Source organism: Moschus berezovskii, chromosome 8 (assembly GCF_049115385.1).
Source record: "Moschus berezovskii isolate FMDL1 chromosome 8, NW_MosBer_1.0, whole genome shotgun sequence".
Lineage (NCBI taxonomy): Eukaryota > Metazoa > Chordata > Mammalia > Artiodactyla > Moschidae > Moschus > Moschus berezovskii.
The window spans coordinates 89,948,200-89,974,355 of record NC_142467.1 but is presented as its reverse complement, the minus strand read 5'-3'; the positions used below and the strand labels follow the sequence as shown (position 1 = coordinate 89,974,355).

The window sequence follows — 26,156 nt, the reverse complement described above, 5'->3', positions numbered from 1 at the left end:
GCCATGAAATTAAAAGGTGCTTGCTCCTCAGAAGAAAAGCGATGACCAACCTAGACAGCATATTAAAAAGTAGAGAGATTACTGTGCCAACAAAGGTCCATATTGTCAAAGCTATGGTCTTTCCAGTAGTCATGTACGGATGTGAGAGTTGGACTCTAAAGAACACTGAGTGCTGAAGAATTGATGCTTTTGAACTGTGGTGTTGGAGAAGACTCTTGAGAGTCCCTTGGACTGCAAGGAGATCCAACCAGTCCATCCTAAAGGAATTCAGTCCTTAATATTCATTGGAAGCACTGATGCTGAAGCTGAAACTCCAATACTTCGGCTACCTGATGCAAAGAATTTACTCACTGGAAAAGACCCTGATGCTGGGAAAGACTGAAGGCAGGAGGAGAAGGGAACGACAGAGGATGAGATGGTTGGATGGCATCACCGACTCGATGGACATGAGTTTGAGGAAGCTCTGAGAGTTGGTGATGGGCAGGGAGGCCTGGCCTGCTGCAGTCCATGGGGTCGCAAAGAATCAGACATGACCAATCGACTGAATTGAATAGGATGTTGTAAGTGGAGGTCCTTCAGTTCAATTCAGTTCAGTTCAGTCGCTCAGTTGTGTCCGACTCTTTGCGACCCCATGAATCACAGCACGCCAGGCCTCCCTGTCCATCACCAACTCCTCGAGTTCACTCAAACTCATCGAATTGGTGATGCCATCCAGCCATCTCATTCTCTGTCGTCCCCTTCTCCTCCCGCCCCCAATCCCTCCCAGCATCAGAGTCTTTTCCAGTGAGTCAACTCGTCGCATGAGGTGGCCAAAGTATTGGAGTTTTTTGATAAAAGGCAAATAATTTCAAAAAAGAACTATAGACACAACATATAGAAAACTCTTCTTAAAAGGAGCAAAGATATGGAGGGGTATGTGGGGGTTAAGAAAGGTGTTGCTCCTTTATGGTGGGGCATCTTACATTATGTTGATTACTGCTGAGAATAATTCTTTGCAGAACAGTCCACGGAGGTTTGGCTTCCCTAGTGGCTCAATCTGTAAAGAATCTGCCTGCAATGCAGGAGACCCGGGTTCCATCTCTGGGTGGGGAAGATCCCCTGGAGAAGGTAATGACAACCTACTCCTGTATTCTTATCTGGAGAATCCCATGGAGCCTGGTGGTTTAAGTCCTTACATGGGGTCACAAGAGTCGGACAAGACTTCGGAACTAAACCACCACCACCACCACCTAGGGAGGTTTACAAACTACTGATGCCTCCAGAGTTTAACTGATATGGGGTGTGGCGAAGTTCACAGAGATTTTTTTACACGCTACCCAGGTAACTGTATGTAACGTGCAGTCAAGGTTGTGAACCACTGCTAGAAAAAAAAAATAATTTGATGCAGGGGGCTTACTTGCTGGAGCTAAGACCTATGTAGCTGAGAAACAAATATCGGTGTCTCTGCCAGCAAAAAAGGCCAGCACTGCTTAGGTTTCAAATCTTTTCAGTTACAGTATCCAATTTTTCCTACGAGCGTCCATAAGACAAGCGAGGGGCTTACTGCAGTAACTACGCTCCTCGAGAGACAAGAAAGGAAGAAAGAAAAACGACCTTGGTGCCGACTGCTGGGTCCTGTCATCGAGAACCTCTTTCTGGCTCGGTCTCGCTCCCGGGTGCCCCTAGAGCTCCCGCGCGCAAGGCAACACCCGCGCGCAAGGCGGCGCCAGTGCGCACGCGCACGAGTTGCGGGGGCGTGTAGCGGCGGTCCCTGCGCAAGCCCGTCGGCGCGCTCCCGCCCTCGGCCCGCGCCCCCGGCTCCTCCCTCCTCCCGACCTTCTCGCCGGCCGGCCGCACGGGCGGGAGGCAGAGATGGCAGATGAGATCGCCAAGGCTCAGGTCGCCCGGCCTGGCGGCGACACGATCTTCGGGAAGATCATTCGCAAGGAAATCCCAGCCAAAATCATTTATGAGGATGACCAGGTAGGCTCCGGGTGCCGCCTCGCTCGTGGGCTGAGCCGGGGCGGGCGCCCTGGACGCGCGGGTTTCCCGCGGAGGGGAGGGACGGGAAGGGTCGGCGGGCGCCGGGGAGAAGGGCAGGCACCGGGCCCTCCGCTGCGGCCGCGGCCTCGGGCCCCCAGCCAGCGGGCAGGGCCGCGGTCGCTCCGAGGTGGCCGGCCGGCGCGTGCAGGCGCTCCGGTTACGCGTTATCAGCCTGGGGCGCGGGCCAGGCCGCCGGGCGCTCGCGGGCCCGCACCGCGGGGTCTGGGCGCGTGTTGGGGGGCCGCTCCGGGTCCTCGGCCTGGGCGCCCGCCGGCTCCCGGGCTGCCTCGTACCTCGACTGTTTAAGGAATCTGACAATCTCGCCAGCGCTCTGCCTGACAGGGAGAAACCCGATCGCACCCTGACTCGGGCCCAATCTCCGCGATCTCCCGCTCACAGCCTGCCTGCCCAGGCGTTTCCGGGCGCCTCTGCCCGCCGCATTGCGCTAGAGGCCGGGGGCGCACGGCCAGGGGACGGCGCGGACCCCCGGGCCTCCGCGAGGGCCGCTCACCGACGCCCACCCCTTGACACTCACTCTTCTTCCCCGCTTCTTCTCGGGCCTCGAACTCCCAAGAGTGAACCTGCTTCTGGGATTTGCTTTCCTTTAGCCCCTCCCAGGAAGAATGATTCCTTCAGTATTTTATAGGAAGTAGTTTTATGCCAAAAGATTAAGAGTGTCGTTTTTCTTGACCTCACCGTAGGTTGAAATTGTTTTAGAAAGGCCGAGTTCATTTGACTTTGAGACATCTTGTGTAAAATATTTAGTGGGAGGTTATATTTTGGATCTCAGATAAAGCTGGACAGGATGGCTGATTTAGATAAAAGTTTTGTAATCTTTAATAAATTCACTATGAAATATAGACTATAAGGAAACATTTTATGCTACTAGTAGCGTTCTTAGATTCAAAACACCTAAGTTTTAATTTCTAGAGGTGAATTTATTTAAATACCCTTTTTATCTGTTAGGGAAATTCTTTTGTTTTAGAAAATATAAATTTCTTTAAAAATACTTTTGCTGCTGCTAAGTCGCTTCAGTCGTGTCCGACTCTGTGCTACCCCATAGACAGCAGCCCACCAGGGTCCCCCGTCCCTGTGGATTCTGCACACTGGAGTGGGTTGCCATTTCGTTCTCCAATGCACGAAAGTGAAAAGTGAAAGTGAAGTCACTCAGTAGTGTCTGACTCTTAGCGGACCCCATGGACTGAAGCCTACCAGGCTCCTTGGTCCATGGGATTTTCCAGGCAAGAGTACTGGAGTGGGCATTGCCTTCTCCAAAAATACTTTTAGTTGCTTTTAATAAGTGATCGTTGAAATACTGACTTTTGAACCATCTTGAGTTCCAACAGTATAACAGCAGGAAGCAATCATGATACAGCATATTTGTCCAGAGCACCAAGTATAATTACCCGGAGACAGTTAAGCAGGAAAAGATTCTATTAAGAAGCTTCTGCCTTCACTAGAGAACAAGATTCAAAACTATTCAAGGGGTATGTAATTAGTCTAAATGTTACCTAGTCTCTTCATTTCTACAAAATATATATATTTCCTAAGTAGTTGAGTAAAGTGGGAAGAAATCAGTGTTAGTCAGATAATCAGCAAATTTCTAATTATAAAAGTGACCACTGCCATAAAGGAAAAAAACAGGAAATTGCACAACTAGGGCTCCTAACCTCTGGAAGGTGGGGACTGGAATCAAAAGATTTCCTTTGAGTGGTGCTGGGAAAGTTAGACAGCTGCATGTAAATCAATGAAGGTGACCACACTCCCTCACACCATACTCAAAAATAAACTCAAAATATCTTAAAGACTTAAACCTAAGACATGACACCATAAAACTAGAAGAGAACATAGGCAAAACATTCTCTGACATAAATCATACCAATGTCTTCTTAGGTCAGTCTCCCAAGGCAATAGAAATAAAAATAAACAATAAACAGCTACAGTGGCTTCCGACTTTGCACTCACAATGTAGGGAGCCTGGGTTTGATCCCTAAACGGGGAATGAGCTTCCCTGGTGGCTCAGATGGTAAAGAATCTGCTTGCATTGCAGGAGACCTGGATTTGATCCCTGGGTTGGGAAGATCCTCTGGAGAAGGACATGGAAACCCACTCCAGTATTCTTGCCTGGAGAATCCTCATGGACAGAGGGGCCTGGCGGGCTATAGTCCATGGGGCCCGTGGGGTCACAACGAGTCAGACACAACTGAGTGACTAAGCACACAGAAAACAGATACCACATGCTGCAACTAAGAGTCTGCATGCCACAACTAAAGATCCTGCATGCAGCAGCAAAGACCCAGGACAGCTATATAAATAAATAATAAAAAAATAAATGGAACCTAATCAAATTTGCAAGCTTTTGCATAGCAAAGGAACCATAAAAAAGACAACCTATGAACTGGGAGAAGATATTTGCAAACTATGCAACTTACAAGGGCTTAATTTCCAAAACATACAAATAGCTCATACAATTCAACAACAGAAAATACCCCAATCAAAAAACGGCAGAAGACCTTAAAGGACATTTCTCCAAAGACATACAGATGGCCAGTAGGCAAATGAAAAGATGCTCAACATCATTAATTATTAAAAAAATGCAAATCAAAACTGTAATGAATCAGAATGACTATCATTAAAAAGTCTATGAAAAATGCTGGAAAAGGTGTGGGGAAAAGGGAACTGTCTTAGACTGTTAGTGGGAATGTAAGTTAGTGTGGCCAAATGGAAAACAGTATGGAGGTTTCTCAGAAAACGAAAACTGGAATTACCATATGATCAGCAATCCCACTCCTGGGCATATACATAGACAAAACCATAATTCAAAAAGATAAATACACCCCTATGTTTATAGCAAAATTATTTACAGTAGCCAAGATAGGGAAACAACCTAAATGTCCATCAACAGATGAATGGATAAAGAAGATGTGGTACATGTATATACAGTGGAATACTACTCAGCCATAAAAAGAGTGAAATAATGCCATTTGCAGCAACATGGGTGCAACTGGAGATGATCATATTAAGTGAATTAAGTCAGAAAGAGAAAGACAAATACCATATGATGTTGTTTATATGTGAAATCTAAAAAATGGCACAAATGAACCTATCTACAAAACAGAAATAATACTCACAGATATAGAGATCCAGACTTATGGTTGCCAAGGAGGAGAGGGGAGGGAGAGGGTGGAATGGGAGTTTGGGATTTGTAGATGCAAACTATTACACTTAGAATGGATAAACGAGGTCCTACTCTGTATAGCATAGAGAACTATATCCAGTATCCTGGGATAAACTATAATGGAAAAGAATATTAAAAAAAGAATGTGTATGTGTATAGCTGAATCATTTTGCCGTTCAGCAGAGACTGTCACAACACTATAAATCAACTATGAAAGTGAAAGTTGCTGAATCCAGTCCGACTCTTTGTGACCCCATGGATTATACATCCATGGACTAATCCAGGCCAGAATACTGGAGTGGGTAGCCATTCCCTTCTCCAGAGGATCTTCCCAACCCAGGAATCGAACCCAGGTCTCCCGCATTGCAGGCAGATTTTTATCAGCTGAGCCACAGGGGAAGCCCAAGAATACGGGAGTGGGTAGCCCATCCCTTCTGTAGCACATCTTCCCAACCCAGGAATCGAACCGGGGTCTCCTGCATTGCAGGTGGATTCTTTACCAACTAAGCTATCAGGAAAGCCCCCCAAAACTACTTTAGTAAAAAATATGAAATTCAAAATTAAAAAAATTTCCTTTAGAAATGATGTATATGCTGGTAACTGAGGAATGAATAGTAGTTTAAGTTAGACAAAAGTTGGGGTTGTGGAAAAGAGGATCTTTGCAGTAGAGGGAAAAGCAGTTGAGAAAGCCCTGAGGGTAGAGAGAGATGGACAGTGTGATTTGAGCAGGAAGAGTTGCATGAGAATATATTGGAATAGTAGACAATGATTAGCATGCCTAATTGCTCCTCAACCTTTGGATCTTGGTTTAAATGTAGCTACCTCAGAATGGTTGCCCTTGACCACCCAATCAAAATCAGGTTTTTCTTGATAATCATTTACTGCACGTGTTACTTTTCCTTTGTAATTGTAGGATCTCTGTTCTTGTATTTTATAACATGTCAAATCTTTGGTTAAGTATACTTTTATGTGTTTAAAGTCAGTCTTCCCATTAGACTGTAAGTTCCATGAAAAGGACCAGAGTATCATATGTACTGTGTCCACTTCTGATCTCCTACCACTGGGGAACCCCAGTGTTTCTCCTATGGGGTTAGTGTGAAAGTGATAAATTTAGGCTGTAAGACTATATATGTAAACTTTCATTTGTTTCCCCCTTTTTTCCAGTGTCTTGCTTTCCATGACATTTCCCCTCAAGCACCAACACATTTTCTGGTGATACCCAAGAAACATATATCCCAGATTTCTGCAGCAGAAGATGATGATGAAAGTGTAAGTACATTTACTAACATCATTAATTTTTTTTTTGCTTTTTAAATTGGGAGACTAAATATCGCCCTTAAGGTTATGTCACATTTTTGTTTTCCTAAGGGCATACGGAGGAAAAATAGAAAGTCATTAGGGCTTCAATGCAATGTATAAATAGTGTGATTTTTTTAAGTGAGATATAATTGACATATGAGATTATATTCGATTTAGGTATACAACATATCGATTTGATATATGTATATACAACAAAATTACCACAGCAAGTCTTGTTAACATCCATCACCACAAATTCTTAATCAAAAAGGATTCTAAGCAAGGATTAGTTGGTGAGCCTAATTTTTCCTTAATAAGAAATAGTGTATCATACAGGAGAGAGTTCATTGGCTCTTCTATTAATGCCATTAAAGGAAAGGAAATTAATTTGATTTTACCAGGATGTTCAGGCCTCAATTAAAATTTTTCTTAGTGCCCTTTGTAGTAGATCATATAATTGTTCATAACTGCTCACTCTTATATGTAGGGGTGCATTATACTTCTGGCCTCATTGATGTTGGGCCTGGTCATATGACTTAATTTGACCAATGAGTACAAGCAGAAGTGATACATGTCTTTTGAGAGAAGTTAATACCTGGTCTGCCATGTTCTCTCTAACCTCTGCCACTGTGATCATACAGAGACTGTTCCATCAGCCTGGGTTTCAAAGTGAAAAAGATCTGGAATATAGAGCCTGGTCGACTTGCGACCAACATGGAATGAACACAAGAAATGTATCTTTGATGTAAACCAGGTTTTTGGGTGGTTTGTTACCACAGCATAACCAAATCTGTCCCAACTGATAATACGCCCCCATAACAAGCAAGCAAGGTGTCTGCTTTACTAAGAAAACTTAAATACCACTTGGAGTATGATCTTAAAATTGTTTTAATTGAGCAGATTTATGTCTGTAATTTGTTTATTGAAATTAGTAATTAATAAATGCCTAATAGGATTATATTAGGATTAAAAATGTTTCCAAATACTTGCGCAAAGTCTGTTTTAATTTAATAGCTTTAAAAATTTTCAACTTGGTAGTTTGTTACATGATGACAAGAAACTATAAAGCTATAAATTACTAGTGCTTAAGAAACTTTTTCTTTTTTTTCCAGCTTCTTGGGCATTTGATGATTGTTGGCAAGAAATGTGCTGCTGATCTGGGCCTGAAGAAGGGCTATCGAATGGTGGTGAATGAAGGTTCAGATGGGGGCCAGTCTGTCTATCATGTTCATCTCCATGTTCTTGGAGGTCGGCAGATGAACTGGCCTCCTGGTTAAGTGTGCTGTAGGGATAATTTTGCCTTCTCTACGCAGTGATCAGGTTTGCAAGTTCCAATATGCTAAACGATTTTTTTTTTTGCCTGTTTATGGAGATCTTGCAAAAATAATTTAAAAAACCCATACATAATAAAAGACATTGTTGCATGGCCTGAATTCTGTATTTGACTTACTTTAAAAAATATGTTTGTTGGAATGTTTGAAGGTAGAGTTCATACCTAGGAAGGTTTTGTTTTTTCCTCCCCAAGGAGGACTCAGCATTATGTATGTGGTTATAATGGTGTGACTGATCTTTGAAGGCAAATTTAAAAATTTCATAAACTTAGCTTCATCTTTGAAATATGCTTTTTAGAGTAAAATATCAGTCCAGGAGAAGATTTTCTAATCCTTTTTTTCTTTTTTAAGAACAAAGGAATCGATGTGATTGATCCAGAAAGTGACAGCTGTGGCACTAGAAATGCTTGGTGTCCAGCTCACACGTTTTCCCTGGACTATTGGAGATAATTTGGAAGGGATGAAAGTAGGTTTCTCACAGAAACTTTGATGGTCATATGAAGGCATACAGTAGTGTTTCCTTATTATCCTAACACTGAGTATTTATTATAAAGACTTTGAAAATATATTATTTAGAATTCTCCAAATTGAAAACTCATTGTTTTGAATGTGTATGTGCACACTAGCAAAAATATTTTTAAGTTTTGCATGAATCTGGCTATGTAGAATGGAGGTAGGTAAATCTCAGGGTCTGAGATCTTATGTAGACTGACACTTATTTTTGGTCTTGCCACGTACCCTAGCCTTTCTGAGGTTGTACAGGGCAGATGGCTTTGCTTCTCTGCTTTCCTTCACATAGGCACTTTCCAGCTTCTAAAATTTAGATATTCCTTATCTGCTTTTGTCTCTTTGCTCATTTTGTTTATAAGTTCCTTCCATTTTTAATCCCCAAGACCATTAATAGATTTTGACACATTTTATTGCAAATTGTTTTTCTTCTAAACTTTTTAATTTATTGGTGATTTAAAAATATTTGGGGGGTCGATTAGAGATACTGGCTGTATATCTTACAAGGGAATATTTTTCTGTCATTTTTACTTTGCTTATGGTATTTAAAATATAAATTTAATGTTCCAAATTTTAATTTAGTTCACATTTTTAAAAGCCTTTCCCACTCTAGGAGGATTTATTAAAAAAAAAAATTTTCTCCCGATACTGTATAACCTTATGTATTTTTATGACTTATTTTATGAGGGAAGGTCTGGGGCAGGGGAGGAGTTTTGGAGGGATTTGTGCCACTGTAAAAAATGTAATAACGATGGGACTTCCCTGGTGGCCCAGTGGTTAAAAATCCACCTGCTAGTGCAGGGGACAGAGGTTCAATCCCTGGTCTGGGAAGATCCCACAAGCAGTGGAACAACTAAACTGATGTACCACAACTACTAAAGCCCAGGTGCCTATAACCCATGCTGTTCAACAAGAGGAGCCACCACAATGAGAAGCCTGCATACTGCAACTAGAGAGTAGCCACCCCCCCAACACACAGCTAGAGAAAAGCCACGTGCAACAAATATCCAGTTCAGTTCAGTTGCTCAGTTATGTCCGACTCTCTGCAACCCCATGAATCACAGCATGCCAGGCCTCCCTGTCCATCACCAACTCCCGGAGTTCACTCAGACTCATGTCCATTGAGTTGGTGATGCCATCCAGCCATCTCATTCTCTATCGTCCCTGTCTCTTCCCGCTCCCAGTCCCTCCCAGCATCAGAGTCTTTTCCAGTGAGTCAGCTCTTCGCATCAGGTGGCCAAAGTATTGGAGTTTCAGTTTTAGCATCAGTCCTTCCAATGAACACCCGGGATTGATCTCCTCTAGAATGGACTGTTGTATCTCCTTGCAGTCCAAGGGACTCTCAAGAGTCTTGCAGCCCCTCAAATAAATAAAAATATAAAATTTAAAAATGTAATAATGCCCCATATCTTTCAAGCTAGGCTTCAACAGTACATGAATCAAGAACTTGCAAATGTACAAGCTACATTTTGAAAAGCAGAGGAGCCAGAGGTCAAACTGCCAACACCTGTTGAATCATAGAAAAGGAAAGAATTTCAGAAAACATCTTCATTGAGTACACAAAAGCCTTTGACAGTGTGAATCACAACAAACTGGAAATCTTATAGAGATGGGAATACCAGATCACATTACCTGCCTCCTGAGAAACCTATATGCAGGTCAAGAAGCAACAGTTAGAACCGGACATGGAACAATGGACTGGTCCCTAATTGGAAAAGGAATACGTCAAGGCTGTATACTGTCACCCTGCTTATTTAAGTTATATGCAGAGTACATCATGTGAAATGCCAGGCTGGATGAAGCACAAGCTGGAATCAAGATTGTTGGGAGAAATATCAACAGCCTCAGATTTGCAAATGATAACTACCCTAATGGTAGAAAGTTAAGAGGAATTAAAGAGCCTCTTGATCAAAGTGAAAGAGGAGTGAAAAAGCTGGCTTAACACTCAGCTTTCAAAAAACTAAGATCATGGCATCTGGTCTCATCACTTCATGGCAAATGGGAAAAAGTGGAAGCAGTGACAAATTTTCTCTTCTTGGGCTCCAAAATCACTACATATGGTGACTGCAGCCATGAAATTACAGGATGCTTCTTGGAAGGAAGGCTATGACAAATCTAGACAGTGTATTAAAAAGCAGAGACATCATTTTGTTGACAAAGGTCTGTATAGTCAAAGCTATGGTCTTTCCAGATGTCATGTATGGATGTGAGAGTTGGACCATAAGGAAGGCTGAGTGCCGAAGAATTGATGCTTTAGAATTGTGGTGCTGAACTCTCAAGAAGAATCCAAGCAAAGAGATCAAACCAGTCAATCTTAAGGGAAGTCAACCCTGAATATTCATTGTGAGGACTGATGCTGAAGCTCCAATACTTTGGCTACCGATATGAAGAGCTGGCTCATCAGAAAAGGCCCTGATGCTGGGAAAGATTGAAGGCAGCAGGAGGAGACGACAGAGGATGAGATTGTTGGATGGCACCACTGATTCAATGGACACGAACTTGGGTAAGTTCTGGGAGATGGTGAGGGACAGGGAGACCTGGCATGCTACAGTCCATGGAGTCACAGAGTCAGACAGGTCTTAGCAACTGAACAACACTGACGAGATATGCACTATGCACTATGCTCTGTGTATTAATATATTATTGATAAAAACCAAACTGTGCACATCTTATTACATCCTGCAGCATTTACTCAGAAATCATATGTGTAATGTGAAAGTGTTAGTTGCTCAGTTGTATCTGACTCTTTGTGACCCCATGGACTTCAGCCCACCACGCTCTTCTGTCCATGGTATTGTCCAGGAAAGAATACTGAAGTGGGTTGCCGTTCCCTTCTTCAGGGGATCTTCCTGATCCAGGGATTGAACCCGGATCTCCTGCATTGTAGGTGGACTCTTTAACTTCTGAGCCACCGGGGAAGCCCAAACGTGTAATGGATACTTGTAATCTCTGATGTTCACCATTTGAACTCCCTTTGAATTTAGGGATTCCTTATCTCCCGAATGAAAAGACATCTAGCTTTCTAGCTCCTCTGCCAGCTAGGATATAAGCCTTTCACTTAGGCTCTGCCAATCAGATGGATTCACCTGAGGTTTTGAATTTGAAACTAATGACACAAAGAAACAAAGACAGTGGAGACTGCTTTCTGGTGTCGGTGGTAGCAGCATCCAGTTGGCAGACACAGCAGTGTTTGTGCTGCCAACTGTTAGATCCAGCATTAGATACCAGGAATGACAACAGTGCAAGCTGCAGTTCCTGTGTTCAGTGGCGGCAGCAGCAGTGTCCCAACAGACACTGGTTCTGTTTTTGGCTGTGGTATTATCTGCACAAGTTCTCTTGATTCTTGCCTATTTTACCAGTAATCTTTGAGCTAGACATTAAAAATTGATACATGTATTTAAATGCTGGAGAAATTTTTACCATGAATGGTTGCAGGCAATATATACTCAAGGAAGGGCGGGGTGAGGTAGTGGAGATTTGAGATTAGGTACTTGGCCAATTTTAAGATGAAGACAAGAAGAATCCAGATACCATTAACAAAATGGATTTTCACAGCCCATGGTAACTAGTACTAAAATAGCTAAAACATTCCATGGATCACCTGTACTAAATGTGTCAAACGAGGGCAAGACTGGACTTCATGTGCTACTGCCACAGGGAGATATGAAGGGTGAGCAGAATTCAGGACTGTGGAGGTGTTGTGATTGCTTCTAATACTGCTGAACAGCTGAGAAAGAAAGAATGACCTTCTATGGGGCCACCATCATCCTGATACCAAAACCAGACAAAGATACCACTAAAAAAGAAAAAGGCCAATATCACTGAGGAACACAAACACAAAAATAATCAACAAAATACTAGAAACTGAATCCAATAATGCATTAAAAGATCATATGCCCATGATCAAGTGAGATTTAATTTTATTTCAGAGATGCAAGGACTCTTAAATATCTGCAAATCAATTAGTATGACATACCACATTAACAAGAATAAAAACCATATGATTTCACTGCAGCACTATTTACAATCGCCAAGACACGGAAGCAACCTAAATGTCCACTGACAGAGGACTGGATTAAGAAGATGTGGTACACATACGCAACGGAGTATTACTCAGCTGTAAAAAGAACGAAATAATGCCATTTGCAAGCTCATGGATGGACCTAGAGACTATCATACTAAGTGAAGTAAGTCAGACAAATATCATGTGATATCTTTCAGAGGTGGAAGCTAATTTAAAAAACATACAAATGAACTTATTTACAAAGCAGAAATAGACTTACAGATATCAAAAACAAACTTACGGTTACCAAATGGGAAACATGGTGTGGATGAATGAAGCAGGAGGTTGGGATGAACACACACGCACTACTGCATGTAAGAGAGAGAACCGACAAGGACCCATGTGTAGCACAGGGAAATTTACTCAGTATTCTGTGATAACCTGTATGAGAAAAGACTCTGGAAAGAATGAACGTATGTATATGTATAACTGAATAACTTTATGTCCCAAACTAACACAATACTGCAAATAACTACACTCCAATAAAGTTAAAGTCAAAAAGACATCCTGTCACTAATTTTTCTCTTATTTCCTCTTTATATGATGTATCTGCTCTTCTGTGAACAGCATCAGCAGCATCTAAAAATAAAACAGTCCAAAGGCCATCACCAGCTATGAGACTGATAAGAATGTTACTCTTGAGAGCAAGAGTTTATCCATTTAAAATCGTATTTTATTACATCACCTTATATTTGGCCACACAGTACAGGTTCGATTCAGGACAGCATTAAGATTTTGGTGGACTGCATTTTGTCATTCAATAAAACTTTAATGGAGCACATTTTTGTTATTAAAATAAATTATGTTCCACTTCAAAAGGTCTTTCTCAGAACTTTTTTTAATGCTGTGAATTTTTAAAAATATGCTATATTATTAGTAAATGGGAGTTGCATTTTCTAAAGTTCATTAAATGTCTCATTCAAATACTTATTTGCTACTATCTATGGTTAGGCAGAAGACAAATGATGATTTTTTTCTGTTGGAAATAATTAAGCATATTCTGCATGTAGGATGTATTTTGCAGTTTATATTATTACTTTTATTCCATCAAATATGTTATAAACATTTCAGAGAAAGAAGACGGCTATCACAGAAAGCTCATGTTTGCTAAATGGAGGACATAACCCTTCTCAGCATCAAGCCACTGTGTGTTGAGATTCAGTTACGGGGTGTATTTATGATTCTATAATACCTTTTGTTATTTACTCTCTTGAAAGCCTAATGAATAGCATTTCTCTTTGGAAGACAGGAAATACTTTGCATTAAGTTCCCTAGAGGATTCCAAATAACTAACACCCCTTTCCTTGCCCAAGTTATGGGCAAACTGAGAAAACAAAAGTATAAATATAGAGGCCAGCATTTTTATCACATCTTCATTATTGTTAGAGAGGAGGTTGGAGGATGTGGCTCTAGGTATGTAACCATGTGTGCCTGCTAATACTTAACCCACAATTAAGGAGATTAACCCTAAGAGGGGTAAAAGGATTTGGTGGGTTAGCAGGGGATGTGAGCCTCTTGAGGGCAGTTGGCTTGTAAGAGGAAGAACAGCAGAGCTGAGAACTTGCATTAGTGGTTATTCTTTACAGATTTACCAATCAGAGAAATCACTCCAACCTACCTTGGGATGGAGTGAGCATACTTAGGGAAAAAAAGCCCTCCTCATGGAAGCCAGGAGTAGATGAAAGGAATTCCTATATTCCTTGGGTTTTCGTTTATAATCCACTGACTTAATTATTAAGCCTATGATCAACCATAGGCTGTTCTCACTTTTGTTGCCCTTTCATAAGCTGCTCTTCCCAAACTCACCACTTCTCTTTTGGGCACTATTCTGGGTTTGTTGGTGGGAGTATAGATTTTGATCCCAGAAGGCTAGGACATGGGTAAGAAAATACACTAATCAGTCAATACTAAAGATAATTCATTTAAAGGCTGAAAATAATTTCATATTTCCATGCCAAACTTATGTCCAGTTAAATCACCAACATAGCACATCAGAGGTTCTGCATAAGACTGAATAAAAATAGTAAGGTATTCTAATAATAAAAACTAAAAATATGGAACTACATGTAATGTGAATATTAGTCTTTTCTTGTTATCAAATTCTCAGAGAGAAATGAAAGTCTAATAAATTTAAGCCCAGAGACAATTTGAATAAAAGAATTAAAATCCAAAATCAAATCTCTTAGTTCAAAGTCTAAAATTATTCAAGTTTCTTTTCCTACTGGTTTTAGTGAGGGACTAGATGCTTGAGTGAGACTGGGGTTCCTTCTATAGCTATGGTTTCAGCAAGCTCTCAAGGAAGGAGTATATTTTCTTCAGAATTTCAGAAATAATCCCTGTTCAGAGCCAAATTTCTCCTGAATCTCCCACTTTAGAAAGTTCAAAGTGTCCATAGGCTCCATCATAACCAAAATTTTAAAAAGATATCTCCACTCCAAAAGCAGGAAATAGGGGAAAGCCAAATACACTGCTTTCATGCCAATGAATTTAGGGGGTAAGGAGTGGATGAGCCGTGGGGTACAAAGCTCCAAGCAGGAGAAAACCCACTGCCAAGAAAACCCACAGTCAGTCGCCCCTCACCTCTCAAAACAAACCTGCTCGTCAGGTCTTTCTCTTTTGCCTCTGTATTAATAATTATCCAGAGGAACAGAGCCAATAGAATATATGTAGATAAATAGATTAGGAGGAGATTTAATATAAGAATTGACTCACCATGGTTATGGAGGCCAAGAAGTCCCATGATCTGTCATTTGCCAGCTGGAGAACCACTGAGGTTGCTGTATGATTCAGTCTGTGTGCAAAGGCCTAAGAAACGAGGGGGAGACTGGTATAAATCCCAGTGTCGAAGGCTGGAGAACCAGGAGCTCTCATAGCCTAACACTCAAAGGCAGGAAAAGACAGAAGTCCCAGCTCCTGTAGATGGAGAGGGGAAAGACAGAGGAAGAGAGAGAATTCTCCTTGAAAAATGATATGATAAAATGATACCCCACATACTTGAGCAAGGCTCTTCTTTCCTAAGTCTTCTGATTCAAATGCTAGTCTCTCCCAGAAACACCCTCACAGATGCACCCTGAAATAATGTTTTTTCAGGTCTCCAGGCATCCCTTACCTCAATCAAGTTGACACACAGAATTAACTATCACAGCTTAATTAACTATTAGGAAGTTTAGGAAAGTTGCTCAGTCATGTCCGACTCTTTGCAATCCTGTGGACTGTAGCCTACCAGCCTCCTCTGTCCGTGGGATTCTCCAGGCAAGAGTACTGGAGTGTGTTGCCATTTCCTTTTCCAGGGATCTTCCCAACCCAAGGATCGAACCCGGGTCTCCCGCATTAGGGGCAGACGCCTTAACCTCTGAGCCACCAGGGAAGCCCAATTAACTATTAACTTGATTTTAATTCTCCAACTCTGAAGTTTCTAAGCAACTGCTTGAGGTCTGTTAGTCCCCTTATTTGTCTCATCCTTTTAAAAGCCCAGGACTTCATCTGAGGGCCCCTGGACCATGGGCTGCTGGTAAAGGTGTAATAACCAGCTAGGGGTTGATAGGGGGAAGCCCTGATTAGTAGGGTTTGCTGATTTTCATGGTGTAAAATCAGGGCCAGTTTTAAGCTGCCAAGTGAGATGTGCAGTAGCATAAAACTTAGAGTTTCCACCTAGTTATAAATAATCTCAAGAATATAGATAATTGCTAACTGTAGTATAATAATTAGGAAGTGATGGCTTTTGAGTATATATTGTTTAAAAAATCTTTAAAAATAATTATAGACTCACAGAAGTTGCAAAATAGCAGAGGAGGGTTCTGTGTACCCATTACCCATTTCCCCCAAGGTAATACCTTACATAACTATCAACTATTATGAAACCAGGAAATTGAGATTGTATTATCTTTGCTTTTAAAAAAAACTGTTAAACTTTTAATTGCTGTAAAATACACATAACAGAAAACATACTATTTTAACCATTTTTCAGTGGATAGTTCAGTAAGTTTTAAGTTTATTCACATTATTGCGTAACCAATCCCCAGAATTTTTCCCTTGCAAAACTGAAACACTATACCCATTAAACAACTCCTCATTCCTCTTACCCCTTGAGCCCTGGCAAACCACCATTCTACTCTGATGGTTTTTTGACTGCTCTGTATATGTCTGCTGCTGCTGCTGCTGCTGAGTCACTTCAGTCGTGTCTGACTCTGTGTGACCCCATAGACGGAAGCCCACCAGGCTCCCCTGCCCCTGGGATTCTCCAGGCAAGAACACTGGAGTGGGTTGCCATTTCCTTCTCCAATGTGTGAAAGTGAAAAGTGAAAGTGAAGTCACTCAGTCGTGTCCGACCCTTAGCGACCCCACGGACTGCAGCCTACCAGGCTCCTCCATCCATGGGATTTTCTAGGCAATGGTACTGGAGTGGCTTGCCATTGCCTTCTCCGCTGTATATGTCACGTAAGTAGAAAAGATAGAATTTGTCTTTTTTGTGTCTGTCTTATTTCACTGGCATAATGTCCTCAAGGTTCATTCATGTTGTAGGATACATCAGAACTTACTTCCTTTTAAGGCTGAATACTATCCCATTGCATGTATATACTATGCTTTATTTATCCATAAACTATTCATAGCTACATGGGTTGTTTCTATTTTTGTCTATTGTAAATAATGCTGTTATGAACATGAGTGTTGCCTTTGTTTTTCATGTAATTCATTTAATTGTAAGTTTGTATAATTTAATTTTTAACAATGGCCGTGTTTAAAAACTAGTTTGCAAAATTACTGACAATTTAACAATTGGCTATTGAGAACCACTGTACCAACTCCAGCACACCAGTGGATCTGAGTCACTTCAGGCATGGGAATGGGCAGTATTTGTTCCAAGACAACAGCAGAGGAGAGAGAGAACCAGAGCGCTAATGTGTCCCATTTGGGGCTGCCTCTTGTTTTAGGCTAAAGCCACCACACCCTGCACTGGCCAGTTTAAAGCACTCCCCCTATAAAGGATTTCTTATAATTTTCCTTCTCTACATTCTTGGGGTTGATCTTTGGAGAGGGGGCCAGTGTCCCTGACAGTTCAGCATCTTGTCCTTTATCTCTACCTTTTGCAAGGATGTTTCTGATAGTCAACAACAGAATTACTATCTCCTTTTATAGAAGGATGATTTGTTAATACTGGGCTCTATGCTTGTTAGCGAGAGATAAGAAAGCCTTCCTCATAGATCAATGCAAAGAAATAGAGGAAAACAACAGAATGGGAAAGACTAGAGATCTCTTCAAGAAAATTAGAGATACCAAGGGAATATTTCATGCAAAGTTGGGTACAATAAAGGACAGAAACGGTATGGACCTAACAGAAGCAGAAGATATTAAGAAGAGGTGGCAAGAATACATAGAAAAACCATACAAAAAAGATCTTAATGACTCAGATAACCACAATGGTGTGATCACTTACCTAGAGCCAGACATCCTGGAATGTGAAGTCAAGTGTGCCTTAGGAAGCATCACTACAAACAAAACTAGTGGAGGTGATGGAATTCTAGCTGAGCTATTTCAAATCCTGAAAGATGATGCTCTGAAAGTGCTGCACTCAATATGCCAGCAAATTTGGAAAACTCAGCAGTGGCCACAGGACTGGAAAAGGTCAGTTTTCATTCCAGTCCCAAAGAAAAGCAATATCAAAGAATGCTCAAATTACCACACAATGGCACTCATCTCACACGGTAAGCAAAGAAATGCTCAAAATTTTCCAGTCCAGGCTTCAACAGTAGGTGAACCTAGAACCTCCAGATATTCAAGCTGGGTTTAGAAAAGGCAGAGGAACCAGAGATCAAATTGCCAACATCGGTTGGATCATTGACAAAGCAAGAAAGTTACAGAGTAACATCTGCTGCTGCTGCTGCTGCTAAGTCACTTCAGTCGTGTCCGACTCTGTGTGACCCCACAGACGGAAGCCCACCAGGCTCCCCCGTCCCTGGGATTCTCCAGGCAAGAACACTGGAGTGGGTTGCCATTTCCTTCTCCAATGTGTGAAAGTGAAAAGTGAAGTCGCTTAGTCATGTCAGACCCTTAGCGACCCCACGGACTGCAGCCTACCAGGCTCCTCCATCCATGGGATTTTCCAGGCAAGAGTACTGGAGTGGCTTGCCATTGCCTTCTCCAGAGTAACATGTACTTCTCCTTTATTCAGGACACCAAAGCCTTTGCCTGTATGGATCACAACAAACTGGAAAATTCTTAAAGAGATGGGAATACCAGACCACATTACCTGCCTCCTGAGAAATCTGTATGCAGGTCATGAAGCAATGGTTAGAACTGGACATGGAACAACAGACTGGTTCCAAACTGGGAAAGGAGTACATAAAGGCTGTATATTGTCACTCTGCTTATTTAAATTCTATGTAGAGTACATCATGTGAAATGCCAGGCTGGATGAAGCTCAATCTGGAATCAAGATTGCTGGGAGAAATATCAATAACTTCAGATATGCAACTGATAATTACCCTAATGGCAGAAAGTGAAGAGGAACGAAAGAGCCTCTTGATGAGTGAAAAAGCTGACTTAAAACTCAACATTCAGAAAACTAAGATCATGGCATCTTGTCCCATCACTTCATGGCAAATAGATGGGGAAACAATGGAAACAGTGACATACTTTCTTTTCTTGGACTCCAAAATCACTGCATATGGTGACTGCAGCCATGAAATTAAAAAAGATCCTTGTTCCTTGGAAGAAAAGGTATGACAAACCTAGACAGTATATTTAATAGCAGAGACATTACTTTGCTGACAAAGGTCTGTCTAGTCAAAGCTATGGCTTTTCTAGTAGTCATGTATGGATGTGAGAGTTGGAGCACAAAGAAAGCTGAGTGCCGAAGAATCAATGCTTTTGAACTGTTGTGTTCAAAAGACTCTTGAGAGTCCTTTGGACTGCAAGGAGATCCAACCAGTCCATTCTAAAGGAGATCAATCCTGGGTGTTCATTGGAAGGACTGATGCTGAAGCTGAAACTCCAATACTTTGGCCACCTGATTCGAAGAACTGACTCATTGGAAAAAACCCTGATGCTGGGAAAGACTGAAGGCAGGAAGAGAAGGGGACAAGAGAGGATGAGATGGTTGGATGGCATCACCAACTCTGTGGATATGAGTTTGAGCAAGCTCCAGGATCTGGTGATAGACAAGGAAGCCCGGCGTGCTGCAGTCCATGGGGTCACAAAGAGTTGGTCATTACTGAGTGACTGAACAGATGCTTGTTGTTTAGTTGCTAAGCCACGCCAGACTCTTTGTGACCCCATGGACTGTAGCATCACCAGACTCTTCTGTCCGTGGGATTTCCAGGCAAGAATACTGGAGTGTGTTGCCGTGCCCCTCTCCAGGGGCTCTTCCTGACCCAGGAATCAAACCCAGGTCTCCTGCATTTGCAGGCAGATTTTGTTTTTTTTTTTAAACCACTGAGCCACTAGGGAAGCGCTATACTTTCTGGAGCTCTTATCTTGCAGAAGGTGTATCTGTGCCTCAAGAGGACACCTTTCTTGTTACATCAATGGCATTGTAGGTTATAGACATCTTTTCACTTGTCAACAGTGATTTTCACCTTGTTAATAACGCCAGTCTTTAGACGGAGGGAATCATCCCCAGAGGCTTTGTGAACTCCTTTAGTTTCCCCGCATGCCTAATGAGGTTAGAGAATTTCTGCTTCCGCTGAAAACTGGAAGACTGGGCCTTAATAATTAATAAAGATATAACTCAAGTAGAGCAAAGAAAGCATTATTTTATTCACAGTTTGTAGCAGAGTGTCCATTTTCCAGAGTGTAATTTTTTTCCAAGTGCAATATACGGATAGAAGCTCTAGTAGGCCACTTATATAGAACAAGTACATTTTTGGTGAGTGCTGTTTATAGACCATAGTCATGTACTTTGGGGTTTCATTAAATTTCATGTATGTGTGTGTGTGTGTGTGTGTTAGTCGCTCAGTCGTGTTTGACTTTTTGTGACCACATGGGTGTAGCCTGCCAGGCTCCTCACTACTAGATCTGACAGGAAGCTGTAATTAACCTCTATTTTTCTTCAGAGAAGAGGCTAGGAATGTAGCATCTTGTGAGGTTCAAGTGAGAGACTAAATAGAGGAGAAAACCTCAGGAAGGAAGGGGTGCAGGACTAGCTGTTCACCTGGGTGACCCACAATGTCGGGGAGATATCCAGCACACCCAGGTTGGGGGGCTCACCTGTGGCTGCCCATCTGGCCACTTGGTCACCTTTACTTTCTTCCTCCTGTTCCTCAGAGGGTAAGTGGCAGATTCAGGACTCTTCTCTCCCCCACTATGTATTGCTTATTACTAGGTACTTTAGCCAATGAATTTAGTAAGACTTATTGTGTGTATTCCTGTGTTTCTTTTGCTGATTACACAGCACACATACACCCTTCAATGACAGCTGGCCATTTGGGTGGTCTTTTTACTAGTGAGTTTTAAGTTCTTTTTTTTTTTTTTTTAACTTTTATTTATTTATTTATTTTTATTTTTTTTTTTAGGTAATTAATTTATTTTTATATTCTAGATACAAGTCCCTTATCAGATACATGGTTTACAAATATTTTTCCCATTCTGAGTGAGGTGTTTTCACTTCAGTATTACATTTTATCAGTCTTTTCATTACTGCCAATCCGATAGGCAGAAAAAGTGTCTCACTGACTGATTTGTATTGCACTTTGTCCAGGTTGAACACATTTTTATATACTTACTAGGTATTATGAGTGCTTCTAATGTATGTTGCCTGGTTCTGTATTTTGCCAAGTTTTGTTGGTTTGCTCCTTTTTTTTTTTAATCTAATAAAATTTCAACAAAATGTTCTGTTCTGGCCTTCTTCCTGGCTGATACACCTTCCTAAGGACCTGGAAGGCTAAGTTCAATTTCCTAGAGCGTGGCACTGCAGGGAGGGCTGGTCCTTAGCCTGGCTTTAGGTCTATGGGCTTTCCATTCCTTTCCCTTCTCCCTGAGGCAGTGCACAGGGTGTCTATACCCTGGCTCTCATAACCACACTCCTTCCATCTCCCTACAAAGATCCCTCCACTCTCGTCCCCAGTGAACTGGGAGCCAGGTACCAGTAGACGTTAACAGACTCTGGGTGGGCTCATCCTTATGGCCCTGTGGACACATTGCTCCATGCCCCGCGCAGAAAGGTGAACCAAATGAAGGTTCAGAGTTCACACAGGGCCCCTTGTTGCAGAGGTCTTGCAGAGATCCAGTGGTTAATAATTTCACAACACAAAATGCTCTGCAAAAATTAAATTTTTTTTATTACTAACTTTTAGGTGGGGAAACACATAACAGTTTCCATACAGTTAACTAGGAGATAACCTTTCATAACCCAGTTATAAGCATGGAATCCTGCTCTGTCAAGTCCATGTTAATTTGATCCATGCCCTCACATTTGTTAATATGTGTCTGTCACTGTAAACTCTCACATGAGCACAGTCAGTCTGAAAATATATAAACTATCTTGATCTTGAGAAGCTTGCTGGTAAAATCAAGCTAAATTTAGAATGCAGTTTTCAAATACAATTTGCCACAAGATTGAAGGTTACAAATCTAAATGGTGGTCGTTGTTCATTCCAATGCAACAGAAAATTAAGCCAAAACAACAAAAATATAAACAAACCTTCAAATCAACAGAAACCAGGCTGGAAGTGAATAGCTGGTTAGCATCAAGCCATATTAGTCCCTTGGGGAATCTCATGTCTAGATTTTAGGAACAGGGTTGAAATAAATAGGTCAAGGTCTGTCTAGTCAAGGCTATGGTTTTTCCCGTGGTCACGTATGGATGTGAGAGTTGGACTGTGAAGAAAGCTGATTGCTGAAGAATTGATGCTTTTGAACTGTGGTGTTGGAGAAGACTCTTGAGAGTCCCTTGGACTGCAAGGAGATCCAACCAGTCCCTTCTTAAGGAGATCAGTCCTGGGTGATCATTGGAAGGACTGATGCTAAAGCTGAAACTCCAATACTTTGGCCACCTGATGTGAAAAGCTGACTTATTGGAAAAGACTCTGATGCTGGGAGGGATTGGGGGCAGGAGGAGACGGGGACGACAGAGAATGAGATGGCTGGATGGCATCACCGACTCGATGGACATGAGTTTGAGTGAACTCCGGGAGTTGGTGATGACAGGGAGGCTTGGCGTGCTGTGATTCATGGGGTCACAAAGAGTGGACACGACTGAGTGACTGAACTGAACTGAACTGAATGGGGCGGGGGAGGAGCTTTGAGAAAGTTCAGAAGTTTACTGTTGGCCTTTATATGGGACTGAATGCTAATTAACTTACCTGAAAACAAGTCTGCTTAGTAAATAATAGAATAAATAAGTATGGCTTACTGTTTTCATAATTTAGTCTGCATCATTTTTCCGACAATGGTAAAAATTAAAAATAGTACACAGAAAACGTGTAAGATGCAGTCATAATACTTTTTATTTATTTGATTTTGATAGGTGTTTCTTAATTAAGATAGTCTGGTAAACAGTTTTTCTTCAGGGCTGTAAACCGTACAGCTTCGTGTAAGTGAAGTGAATGCTGCGTTGGGAACTCGGATACCTGAGCTCAGATTCGGAATCTCCCGGTAAGTTTGGGTCCTACTTATTTACTGCAGGGTCTTCGATGTGTCTTGTGCACCATGAGATTCTTGATCTCCCTCAGAGGACTGTGTAAGGAGCAACAGAAAACAGTGACATGAAAACACTTGGAAAAGTAGAGAGAGCTAGTACTCATCTCACGGGTTTGCTGTGAAGATTAAACAAATTAATATTTATTTGGTGCCTGATGTGTAGTAATTGTTCAGCTCACGTTAATTATTTTTATCATCCTTACTTCTTCCATTTAAACCCATACCATGTTTTGTACAGCATCAAGAAACATTTCACCTCGGGAAAATCAGAAGATAAGGTGAACATTGAATTCAACTTTGTAAATGGATGAATTAAAAGCCATCTGATGTTTGCAAATCACTTTTCCTCTAAGTTACCTGTATTTTATCTTTTTGCATATAGTAATACTATACTTAGAAAATGTGAATATTTAGTGTGGATTTCTGATTAAAAGAGAAGCTTCTGTTTTTTAATTTGTGCTCTGCCTATTTCTCTGACTAAAGGCATTTATTTTCGAGCACCGTCCCCTCATGTACTTCTCAGTGTTCCCACAGCAGGGCAGAGCAGCACCATAAAATGAACACTAGTCAGGCTGAGCCGTTAGAATGCGTGTCGGCTGGCCCTCACCTTACTGGATTCCTCAGGCTAATATGAGACCCTGCAGATGCTTTGTCTGAAGCTGTGCTTATTAAATTCACAGGTCCTTCTGAAAAATGTTCATACCCTCTGAGCATTTTGTGTGTGTATATGTTCAACAGAATCAGAAGACGACAGTTTACTGTTTAGTATGTAGAACTGCCTTTCATTTTGTCTGATGCAACCTTCCACGGAAGGTAACAGAAACCTGGCCTCATGCTTGGGAGAGCCACTGTCTTTGCCATTGTGACTGAGAGTATTCTTTGAGAAACCATCAACCTGCTACTTCTAGAGCAATCTGTAGGTAGATTTCTGTGGAAACACTGGTAAATTAAAAAATAAAAAGTAACTATATAAATGAATATCAGTTCAGTTCAGTAAATGAACATATATGGGCAAAAGTTTTCAATGACAAGCTATAAACCAAATCATTAAACTTTTATTTTTTCCAATCCTGCTTGGCAATGCTTTCAGAAAAATTCCTATGAAAGATAGAGTTTTATTTGCTACCCTGTTCTCCATAAAGTCTAGGACCTTCACTGACACCAACAGTATTTTACTACTGTTTAATTAAAAGCCACCCCTAATGGCTTTCTAGTTCCTATTTTGAGCAAGTTTTACTGTATGTATTCTGGTGTGTATGTGTGTGATTACATGTTTAGGGCCTGTTGGGCAGACTTGCATACAAGTCAACAAGTGTTTGTTAAACACCATGTATTGAATACACTGCTAACACAGGGGGTTTCAAACAAGCAAAGGATGTAGACTTTAAAAATGTCCAGATTGGGGTTGAGAGGTAAGACACAGGAGGTAAGACTTATAGATGTTAAACAGTTATTAGCATTCTACATTTTTTACCATTGAAAGTGGATAAGCACTAAGTTTTTTTCCAGTTCAAAAATTTTGATTCTATGACTTATAGGACAAATAAAAAGAATATATAAGCAGGTCCTAACTTTTATGGCAAAGTATTAGCATTACCATGGAAGATTAACAGTAACAATAAAGATTCAAGGTTGATTTTTCTGGTCCCTCAAACTCTTACTAACTATAAATTAAGATGTAAAAGAAAGAATTCTCATATCTCTCATTCCATTTGGAAAAAAATAACCAGAGTTTTTCCATTTTCTGTGGGCTTTTTACTATATTCGCAACAAAAAGTACTTAGGATAAAAACTGAGCATTGTAAACCCTTTCCAATGCCTTTTTAAAGTATACTAGCTACTTGGAAAATCCCATGGGCGGAGGAGCCTGGTAGGCTGCAGGCCATGGGGTGGCTAAGAGTCAGACACAACTGAGTGACTTCACTTTCACTTTTCACTTCCACACATTGGAGAAGGAAATGGCAACCCATTCCAGTATTCTTGCTTGGAGAATCCCAGGGACGGGGGAGCTGCCGTCTATGGGGTCGGGCAGAGTTGGACACGACTGAAGCGACTTAGCAGCAGCAGCAGCTATCTTAAAAGCTAGCATTTAAGTTAATCAACAAGTGTTTTGGGGGGCCATACTGTGTACAAGGCACAGGGAATGCAAAGATAAATATGAAATAGGTTTTACTGTTCTATATTATATGTATTGACTTTATTATCTTTATTGTGATTTCTAAGGAAAAGTACTAATTGCGGAATATACTCTGCCTTCTATTCTCTCTCTTGAGCTAACAAAAACATAGGAAATGATTCTCTTGTGTGTCCACATAAGAGAGCCACAATATCTGTGGCTTCTTAGAAGTCAGAGGTTATTCTCAGACTGTAATTTCAATATTGGCACAATCCCCACACAAATGACTTCCAAATCCACATCCCTAGCTTTGAACACATCTGAATTCCAGTAAAAAATTCAACCACTCAGTGGAAATACATTTGGATATCCTTGCTCACCTCAGCTGAACTTCACTATAAGTATCATTATCATCAGCCCCAATCCCCAACAGACTTCTCTGATGATGAGTACTACCAGAGTTGTGCTCACCTAAGGTTGAAACTTTGGAGTTATCTTAGACTCCTTCTTCTTCCTTATATCTCATTATCTGTCATTAAAGACTGTCAATTCCTACTTCACAACTTCTCTCGTATTAGACTCCTTTTGACTTCTGGAGTCCTCACTCTAAATTTAAGCTCCTATCATCTGTCTTATCCCCTCACTTCCACTCTTTGTCCTTTAATCTCACTAGCCATCATTTTCATAGCAATCTTCTGAGAGCACTACTTAGACTTCTAAAGGTACTTCTAGTTCAAAGATACTGTAATTCCATTATTCAAGAACATTTAGAATTTCCCTGTTATTTAGAAGATCAAGCGTAAATTGGCATTCAAGGATTTCCAGTCTGGTTCCAACACATGTTTCTAATACTGTCCTCCACTATGCCCACATCAGGACTCTTGCAACATGTCTGACAGCACATTCGTGCCCTAGAACTCCTCCCCATTTTGCTTATCTGTTGTTTTTTTCTCTGTATTCACATATTAATCATCTGTCCAAGCAGATCCCTGGTATCATTTTTGT

The 26,156-nt window shown here is 41.3% G+C and overlaps 1 protein-coding gene across 1 annotated transcript; it reads left to right on the top strand.

Moving 5' to 3' along the window:
• Positions 1 to 1,779: 1,779 nt before the first annotated feature.
• HINT1 (histidine triad nucleotide binding protein 1) lies at positions 1,780 to 7,932 on the top strand. Its single transcript, XM_055429855.2, has 3 exons — positions 1,780 to 1,962; positions 6,365 to 6,469; positions 7,612 to 7,932. Exons 1-3 carry the CDS (start codon positions 1,852 to 1,854, stop codon positions 7,774 to 7,776), a joined length of 381 nt encoding a protein of 126 aa, XP_055285830.1. The 5' UTR covers positions 1,780 to 1,851; the 3' UTR covers positions 7,777 to 7,932.
• The last annotated feature ends 18,224 nt before the right edge of the window (positions 7,933 to 26,156 follow it).